The sequence below is a fragment of the Montipora capricornis genome, chromosome 12, assembly GCF_036669925.1.
Source record: "Montipora capricornis isolate CH-2021 chromosome 12, ASM3666992v2, whole genome shotgun sequence".
NCBI lineage: Eukaryota > Metazoa > Cnidaria > Anthozoa > Scleractinia > Acroporidae > Montipora > Montipora capricornis.
This window is the reverse complement of record NC_090894.1, coordinates 25570351-25580350: the sequence shown is the minus strand read 5'-3', so window position 1 is coordinate 25580350 and position 10000 is coordinate 25570351. Positions and strand designations below refer to the sequence as shown.

At 39.6% G+C, this 10000-nt stretch overlaps 2 protein-coding genes and 1 long non-coding RNA gene across 6 annotated transcripts in view; 1 reads left to right on the top strand and 2 right to left on the bottom strand.

Annotated features, from left to right (window-relative positions):
* The window catches only part of LOC138027188 (homeobox protein Meis1-like), a 46794-nt gene extending 42838 nt beyond the window's left edge, over nt 1–3956 (bottom strand). The window contains exons 1-2 of one of the 3 annotated variants that reach the window (XM_068874723.1): nt 1464–1513; nt 1275–1381 (exon numbers count right to left, since the gene is read on the bottom strand). The gene's annotated coding sequence lies outside the window, so the exon portion shown is untranslated. Of the gene's footprint in view, nt 1–1274; nt 1382–1463; nt 1520–3811 lie in introns of those variants that run through there. The other 2 variants (XM_068874722.1, XM_068874725.1) reach the window with 2 other exon arrangements.
* LOC138027196 (uncharacterized) overlaps nt 1–9450 on the top strand; it is a 17538-nt gene extending 8088 nt beyond the window's left edge. The window contains exon 2 of the long non-coding RNA XR_011127422.1: nt 9221–9450. This is a non-coding gene — a long non-coding RNA (uncharacterized lncRNA). The remainder of the gene's footprint in view (nt 1–9220) is intronic.
* LOC138027191 (CDAN1-interacting nuclease 1-like) overlaps nt 5856–10000 on the bottom strand; it is a 16029-nt gene continuing 11884 nt past the window's right edge. Inside the window, exon 10 of one of the 2 annotated variants that reach the window (XM_068874735.1) lies at nt 5856–5984. In XM_068874735.1, coding sequence (XP_068730836.1) covers nt 5966–5984 — 19 coding nt within the window. In that variant the 3' untranslated portion in view covers nt 5856–5965. Of the gene's footprint in view, nt 5985–9754 lie in introns of those variants that run through there. The other variant, XM_068874734.1, reaches the window with a different exon arrangement.

The window sequence follows — 10000 nt, the reverse complement described above, 5'->3', positions numbered from 1 at the left end:
TATCGTTTCCCTTCAATTTTCCTTCATCGGAAATTGACTATACCTATGTAATTTGCCAATTTCATTCAAAGTTCGATGGTGGCCTCGTGAGCAAGGTACGGACGTTTTTTCAGGAAAATGCAACAGTATATCAATCAAATTACATTGTCACAGCAGTTCTGCACCTGCCAGTAAAAGCGCTAATACATCTGCGGAAAATGACTACCGTGGATGAGAGATCTCAGAAAACTCTGTTGAGCTTTTTTGAGAAAATCTCCGAAGGTCAGTTCATTAAAATGATTTACTGAACAACAGCACAAAAGGAAAATTCCACTTATTAACTAAAAATAACATAATTTAAAATATGACATTCCCCTGGGTGTGATCTCTAGATGGCTACAGAAATAGAATGCGAATAAAAGCGTCCAAACGAGCAGTGACCATTCATTCTTTTCATATATTATCATTCTATTTCGTCAATATAACGAGCAACTATTTTATTCAAAATTTCAAATTCAATTGAGAGAAATGTTATTTTCCTAGTTTGAACAAATGACTTAATGAACTTTGTTATCTCGGCTTCGGATTTTTTCTGGAGCAAGGAAACGCTTCGGTCTTCGGCGAAAGAATATTTGTCTCCAAGTGGAAAGCATGACTGAGAAGGCGAATAACAATTTTTTCTATCTCTTTCGCTCTCTATGATTTTTTCGTGAGTGCAACAAAGAATCTCAGAATGGATAGCGTCAGATAACAAACCCATGAAAACGAATATTACTTAGGCGTCATCCTTCATCGCAAACCTTTTCTTTGGTACAAACGAAGAGACTTTCGCTTTCTATTGTCAGGGTAATAAAAGAAAAAATAGTTCCTTTAATTACTTCTAGACAGTTATTTTGAGCATTTTGCCAGACAAAGTTTAGATACTTATTTTCATTTATCTCTCCTTTTCAAGCATATATACTGTCCATGTTGAAGAAAAGAAAAACAAAGATAACTTTAAGGTAATAGATGAATGGATCATGCATCAAATGTTGACATTTCTGTTTGTCATAAACTGACATCATTGCAGTGTTTGTCTAAAACAGAAAGATTATGCCTTCAACCTGAAAATGTTCCAGTTGAATGTGCCATTTTTCTCGGTCAAAATTGCGCCACAAAGACAACAACTCTATAATAAGTATCGTTTTGACGATTCCAAACATACACTGCAAATCAAAGAGACAATGCAAATGACACAGCGCTCTGTGCGGGCTGTCAGATTCATAAATTTCTGATAGAAGCGAAAAGATACTTACACGAATTGTAAATAGTTGAGATGATAGCAATGAAGGCTGATTGACTTCTTAGTCATTGAAAACTCGTTTCATTTTTTTCCGCAAAGGAGTTTTCCAGCAGGTTCATTCTTAAAACAATGGGCATTAATTAAAAATAAAAATAACGTCCCCATAGAATCCTGGAAATCAGAATTTAGGAAGAAAGCTTACCCTAACATGTTTGGCTCCGAAGATCTCGTCGTACCATGGAAATTCGGTCGAAGATATTGTTACTTTTTACTGTGCGATAAGATATTCGCCAAAATGACTCCACCCTCTCATATTTAACTTAATGTTATTTGCATAACAAACTTGCTGTGGTCTCGCGTGAAAATGCTTTGATCGCGTGCAAGAAACGCTTCAAGTAATAATTAGCACGCCATGCCATTTGCACCATGCTTCATAAAAAAATTAACTATTCTCTTCCGCTAACGGTCACTTCTGCATTAAGTAAATTGTGGTTTTGGATCCTAAACAGCAAAGGTCTCTCTTTGAAGTTTTCAGTTTAAACTGATTTTTCTTTTTAATATTTCCTCTCGAAATAATAACTTTAAGACGCATCAAAGCTTGCAGTTTACTGTCTCCATTTTATCCTCTCCGTGCGGATTAAAAACATTACGAGCGCAACAACCCCGCTCATTTAATGGTCCGAATCATGCAACGGGAGCGTCGAAACAAAAACCACACGACATTGTTGACGGAAAGATCTCATTTGAACTTCATTTAGTCAGAACCGTTGTGCGCCGCGCAAAAATTCTGCTCGGTAGCTTAAAGGGATGCAAGAGTACACCAAAATAAACTCACAATTGAAAAATACCCATAAGTAGCTTTCCTTTCTATAGTCAGTACTGAGCCTGAAGCCTTCGATTCTCAACAGGGTCTAACTGGTTTTTTCATTCTTTCTACTGTTTCATTTTAATCTGCCCACAGACAAGAAAATTTAGAGATTAAAAAAAAAAAATACCACAGGATAGTATAGCATTATAGCTATAACACACAAATGGTCGCAATTTAAGATCTTATGCATCCACAAACAAGGAACTTCCGCGACTTAAAACATGATCTGACAAAAAGCATGAAACCACATTTTACTATATTACAGCTGTTTAGCTCAGTAAACTGAGATAGAAATAAACAAAAAAGGAGACTTCGACAACGCCAACTGCCTTAAGTCAAAAACAAAATAATTTTATGATTCCATTTAGATTCTCGTTTATAGAAAGAGGGTCGACGGTGTAAGCCATAATTCAAAGTGAGAAAGTCAGGGTATTTTGCACGGGTTAGCCATCTTACGATTTTCTTTCTTCAAAGTTTCTTTCTTTCTCAAAGGAAAATATTTGTGAGGCAAGTTAGTATTACCGTGCATATACAACACTTTGTCTTAATGATGTTAAAAATATACCACATTTTCAAGTGTAGCGAGTCAATGTGGAACATGTGTTGTTAGGTGGATATTGGGTCTTGAAATATGAACCTCGTAAACAATAAAATATCATTACAATACACGAGGTTCTCCTGCACGCGAACCCATGATAATTGACATCTTTAATGGCTTTAATGGTCTTTCTCAGCAAAATGGAAAACATTGACGATTGAAGAAAAATTTTAACCGAAATTCCTAGGAAAAATGTATTAACTCCGTTGCAGACTTCCGCATCACATCTGCTTGCAAAAGTTTACATAAGTTTGCATCACGCCGTCGAAAGGACCTGACTGCGAACGAAGAATAAATCGTTGAACTGAAATAAACGTGACAGTGTGTGGAATATTCACTTCAAGCACAAATTGAGGTTTTTCGTTGGTGTCTTTGAGCTTCTGATGTAAAATGTTAATGCACTAAGGTATTCAAAAACTGGCCACTCTAACTTGTTCACGTAGACAAGCTTACAACTGAACAGTGGGCTGAAATGAAATTCAGTTGAGCTTGTCAGTTTTGCAAATTCAATTGGTCTCGAGCCTGACAGATATTAACAACCAGCAAGATTTATATTCAAAGTAAAAATATAAAACCGCCAGCCATTTGACATGTTCGCAAAGGTTGTCGCCAAATATAGCAAATTTCACTGATTAATATATTACTGTTTCCACTGACTGATCAGGTTTTTCCCACTTACAGAAAGCAAAAGAAAAATTTGCCTGACTAAAATGATATTTGAAAAAATTCTTGGTGAAAATACTTATTTATAGTGCTTCCGCCATTTGTTCATCTCATCAAATATTTGTTTTAAAAAAAAAAAAAAAAAAAAAAGGTTTCGAAGACTGTCACGACTGTTTTCAGTTTCATTAGCTGATAGCTCCAGAGCTGTCATAATGTCCAGAGGTTCCTTGCCAACACAGAATTGACAAGTATTTCAACCTTGTATGTCACCCAAGTTGGAAACAATTTTCAATTTTGAAATGTTTACGGTATAAACTAATTAGAATTTGGCAACAAAGTCCTGCTTGCAAAATATACGGCATTCAGGTCAGTGCATTGATCACTGTATAAATCACCCTTGTACGGATGTAATCTTACAAACCTTTGCAATGCCAGCGCCAAAGAGCTGCTTCTCTCGAGAGATCTCAACTTAGCAATTAAATCCAGTGTGCCCTGATTCTCGGCTCTTAAGACACCTTAGCACCAACAAAAGCTTTCAAAATGCAAAACATCGCTGACCGGTTTTTAATAGAACGTATGTGTCCCCAAGAGCTTCGCGGGGGGGATCATTAAAGTAACCAAGCAGAGTTGCTAATGCAGTAAGTATTACATACAAATTGGTTAGTCGTCGAAAAGACAGATAAAGGAATTTAAAGGTTTAGAGCATTTTTTTCATCGATGAATATTTCGCCGATTCAATAAAGCTGTCACAAGGGACATGATTGAAGAATTTTCGATAGCAACCTGCTTTTGCGCCAATAAGAATTTAGAAGGGAAGAAAAATAAAGACGTTCGTTTTAATTAATTCAGTCTTCCCCTGAACTTAACGCGTTAAAAATGAAACCAAAAGAAGCTGTTAAAACGTCCGTCGTATGAGAGTTTTGAAAAGGACACGCATTACAAGATTATGGCGTCTATCTAATTGTCGACAAATGCTCATTTGCCCTTTCAATTACGCAAAAATAGACATTGAATTATTGCCAAAACGAGATTCATCAGCTGACTAAACATTCCTCCTGTTTCCGGTGAATCATTCCGTGTCGTCCGGCATGGTTTTTTTCCTTGAGTACTTAAGCTTTCACGATTCGAATAAAGAACCACGAAGATAGACATCTTAAGTGGATCTGAGAAGGCTAGCCTGCAAAGCACGCGAATGTTTGAGGGTGTATTTGGTTAAAAAAATAAGGAACCGATATTAACACAGGGTAATATTTTAATTAAGCTTGAAACTTGTAACGCCGTCTACGGGGAAAAAATCAATTCGCGTTAAGAAAGCCAACTGGAAGGAGGCGACGAGCTGGTTTTTAAACAGAGCGAGGAGGATTTGAATCCGAGACCACCGAAGACATCTTGGTTTCAAGATGAAAGAGGAAGACTGGCAGGAGTAAACCGGAAATAAGGCCAGGAGGAACTCTTGGTCACGTTATCAGCAGCCATGTTTCCGGACGATTAGAATGTTTAAGACAAAACAATGTCATGGGAAAACCGAGAATGGGAGGGCACTGGTAAAGGGTCTCCTCACTCACAGGTTATCTAAAATCCAAGATGGCGGTCTTTCAAGCGTCGCCCACAATATTTTTAATCTTTCATGCTTTGGCTTTCAGGTTTACCCGCAGTTCCCCAGTCTTGGGAGAGAACAGAGAGTACCGGCAACAATGCGTACTCAAGGAGGGATGGGTGGGGGGGGATCTAAGGCAACGTTGTGCCTCTGCAAATTCAAAACGCACACAAGAGAGATGTGCGTCTTTTAATATCTCAGCTGCAAAAGTTAGTAAATAATTACAAGCACCACAGTGCACCAATATATCACGATAAATCAATCGTCGCTTAATTCCAACAATTAATTAAAGTTATCGTTTCAGCTCGTGAAGAGCTGTCCAAAACGAGTGCGAAATTTTAATCAAGAAACAAATCACCATAACAACCAGACGAAGGCAAATCCTATTGTCTGGATGACTCGAGAATGACATTACCAACTTAAATTTGACGCCTTTTAACTCCAGTAAGATAAGTTTCGGTGGCAGGCAGTACTACCGAAGAGGCTAGAATATCTCAATGCAACATAACATCTCGTAAGTTGTTGCCAGACGACTGTGAAATAGACGTCATCCAATTTTGCGAGTCAACAGAGAACCAGTCGAAGGGGTCGATCTTTCAGAACGCAAGCCAGCTTTAGTTATTATTTAGACGGTCCCTTTCAAGCTCCTCAGGGGAGGAAATTCGCGAGATTCAAGCCAGGGAAGGAATATTCATATCTACCGCTTCTGAAGAAAATAACTCACATGCAAACTTGAAGAATTAGCATGTTTGTAACAATATTTTACGGAGATCAGAAGTCGCTTCTGTTTAATCCAAGTTGCATGGTGGTAAATCTGTTAAAATCGATCAAGGAAAGATGCGGTTATGGTGATACCGACAGAGTTCTCGATTTGACCGACGAAACAGGTATGTAGCAATTGATTACAAACACTTGCTTATGGCTGGCAAAAGGCCAAAAATTTTCGACTGAATATTGTCGCTCAGACGTCCACAAGCGTCAGTCAAAGATTCGTCTTCTATAATAAGAAAAGTGCTAGAGTTTGAAAAAGATTAGTCTGAAAAATATTACAGTACGCAATATTGCGCAAATCGCGTTCAATATAAACATGGGGAAAGTTGACAACTGTTTTTTAGAAAAAAAATAAATAAACAGGAACATACAGTTGAGAGCTTTCAATAATATCGGGGTCAAAACATAATCTAGGATCAGTTTCAATGACGGAAATGTCAGAAATGTCATATATACTTGCCTTTTTATAAGAACAAAGTTGAGATCAAAGTCAATACAAAATATAATCAATTCAAGTGCACTCAAATATTTTCAGTAAACAGAATGTCTCGTGATCAAAAGCAAACACATTTTACCATTTTTGTGTCAACTTGGTTCTTTTAAAATTTTGATTTCAAACGTTTTCGTATGGTTAGCAAAACTAGAGGCCATTTGGATCAACGACCGAAAATCCTGGACAAAAATCGTTGAGGCGCTGCACTTGAGAGTCATTTGCCAAGACTGAAGTGACTTGTCAAGTTTGTCCTTTTGGACAATAACTACAACAGAGGCCCAATAATACCCTCCCCCACCCCCCCCCCCCCCTCCTCCCCTCTTCCCCACCCAAGTCAACATTGTTTATGAAGAAGCGGAGAACATTGTTTGGGAGGAGAGCGGGATCTGCAACAAGAAGATTTCCTTCATGGCAATAATTTGTTTCGATATGGAGACGGAAGTAAAAAGTGTCTCAATCTTGTTCAGGATTGGAGCTCTGACTTACATGATCTACTATTTATCTAACGTCACAAACTGCTTTGCAACGCAAAAGTTTTTTGACAACACTTAAAGGCCCACCTTCACCCAAAAGTCATTGCGGTCGTTTGTTTTTGTTTTTCAAATGACTTGTCCAAATACGCGATGTGATTGGCTAAAGGCATTCAGGCGAATCACGCGGGAAACAACATGTCAGATATTTAGGTAATTTCGTGTTACACGAAATTCAGTCACGGTGCGCAATGACTTTTGGGCGAATGTGGGCCTTTAAAATTCAGTCCTAAACAAAAGGCATCAGGATCTCGAATCCTCATGTCTATTCCCTAGAGCCTCGAGATGATTCCCTTTGTTTGGGACTGAATTTTTAATACATCGAAAATGTTCTAAAATTGTTTTTGAAGTGGAATCAGATATGGCCACGGGCCAAAAGCTAGCTCGGTCGAGGATCAAATGATTCCTAGTTTTGCTACCTTGATGAAGACTATGCAGCAGATAAAAAGGTCATAAAGAGTACATCGTCGACGTAAAAATTGACAAATTATATGCGTCTAGCAAAGTGGAAAAATTTAACAACCAAACTTATTTGAATTTAGGTGCACTTTAAAAATCCATTGTCTGCCTTGACATACGCGGAAAATATAACAGTTGTGCTTCGGGCGTATTTTAAATGTAATGGATTAAATAGCCTGCAGCAAAGATATTTCTTTTAGGCGCACTTTCTCTGCTCGGTAACCTTTTCACTTGTGATAAGCTGAAAATCGCCAGGGAGCTTACGAATGGATGGAGACGACAGATGTCTCGCGCGAAAACCCAATTCGCGTTATCAGTTGTATTTCAACTCGTTCCAGATAGGTCCACAAATACACGATATTAGATGAGTGATGACTTTTTTTAAGCGTCATGAAGTCTCCTTCCCCAACGTCGACACCACTCGCGTCTTGGTATGGAGTGTTTTCACTCACGTGATCAGTAACCTTGTTTTACCACCGAAGCAAAACAAAATGTTTGCATGACAATAGAGCTCAATTCCCGGAGGATTAGTTGGGTACACCAAAATGACCGCTGTGACGTCACGTGAAAACACAGTGTCCCCCAAACACGTTCCGCGCGTCTACACCAGGAACAGAGTATGCAGTTAAGAGGAAAGATGTTGAATTTGTCCTAGTCGTTCACGTCGTCCATAAAATCTCTTTAAAATTTGGCCCGGCCTTTCACGTCGTCTTTTGGGAGCGAATGGCAAAGCAATCCACAAAATTCCCGAGCAGAACAGCACCACAACGCTTGTTGCTCATAACGCCTGTTGCAGCTGCAAATGTTTCAAGGTGTAAATGCGCCCGTGGGAAAGATGATGAAGAGTTTGCTTGGCTGAGGGCGAAACTGAAAGGACAACTGAAAAAAAAAAGGACTCGAACCTACGACCCCCGCGTAACACCGGTCGGATACTGTCCTCGCTGAGCTGCAAGAAATCCGTTGAATCCTGCCTAGGCCACTGATTTTTCAGTTTTCATTTCGCCCGCAGCGAAGCAACATTACACCTGTTGTTTTCAGTGTATTGCTTTCTTTGTCGCCGATGTCGTGGTCGCTTACTTAAGAAGGACACAGAAGAAAAATAACCACCACAGACAACCACAGACTCATGCAATATTTAACTAGTGGTCGATATTTACCTCGCCGCTTTGCGGCTCAGTAAATATCCACCACCAGCAACTGACACCGAGGTGAATAGTTGTTTTAGTATATACAAAAACAGTGCGATGATAAAGCACAAAAAGATGATTTTAACTCATTTATCCCTGCAACGATTAGAATATTGTGGGGCGCAAATCACGCGCGATTTGCTCGGAGGTGAAAAGCAAAGGATCAGTATTCGGTGTTTGAGGAGCCAATCTGAGTACGCCTTTAAGGCTATCCACTGTTTTAGTACCGGTATATACTAATCTAAAATATCCCGGGAAAATTTACAAGCATAAAGACTTCTTTATTAACTTCCTGTAAAAGAGGGATGTCCAGTAACCTGAAGTTGCATTACGAGATTTCTTGTATTTTGAAAAGACGTGACAAAGTATCGCCTTCTTGCTTGTTTGTATGTTATTTATTTGTTTTGGCAGCTATTCAGCTGATGTGGACCTACTTTACGCACCCACCCATACACAAATAACAGCCACAACACCGAGAACTCCATCCCCTAGTCTTCTCGAATGGTGTGTGGGTTTATAGTCCAGCCATTCGAGGGTGTAGTTACAAAGGCAGCACTTTCTCCTCTGTTATTTTACGACCCTGAGTGCTAGTCCACTCGGAGTCGAACTCACGACCTCCCGCATGGCAGCCCGGTGCTCAACCAACTGAGCCACTGGTGCATTGCTGTTTCGTTAGGGTCAGAATTAGAGGGCCAGCTTATGACGTCTAACCAAAGTAGCGTAGATTTTAGTATTAGTCAAAATGAAAGAAAAATCAAGGATGGCCGATCCAATTTTTTTTCCTTAATCACAGGCCTCGTGTTAGAACTTCCAAGCCACAAAAACGAGTGCGCGACCAAGTACCTTTCCTTGAAGGGCTTTTACGTTCTGGTTGAAAAACTCACCGTCACCTCAGTACCACACGACCATGATGAAACGGGGCCCACACAAGAGGTCCGATATGTACCCTTGCTAACAAGCCCCTGCGACAAATTCCAAGGCTACGAAGCCAGGGTTGCGGAAAAAAGGCCCAGTCCTGAGCAGCCAGCGATCAAAAGGACGTCTAGCAGAGGAGGGAAAAAGGGAGCAAGATTGAAAGCTAGCCGGAAGAGTGTTGTAGAATCAATTTCACCAGTGTGACTTATCATTTTGTTGATTCATGAAAGACAAGGAACCGGTTGATATCTTTCTCCGCAGTCTGCCTGCCGAGTGTCGCCGTTGTCAGGATGTTAAATCTCGTAGCTTCGAGAAGTATATCAAAGCGTTTTGTTTTTTTTTTTTTTTAGAAAAACTCAGGGACAGTAAAAACGAGCATAGTGGATCCAAAGAACACCAGCCTTACAACACCTTTTGCCTCATTTATGTAACGATCGGGTTTTATGGCCTCTCTCTCCAAAACTCTGTGTGTATATCTAGAAGAATTCCTAAGGATCAAGAGTAGGGAAGACTCAATTCCTTTACCCTCCTTGCTCTTACTCGATCCCACGTTTCCTTTTGCCTTCTTGTCGAACGAAACAGAAAGCCTGGGTTTCAGCATTGTTGCTTAGCCTTCTCTTCCTCCATTCTAATTACTAGTGGTTGTCAGAGAAAGAGT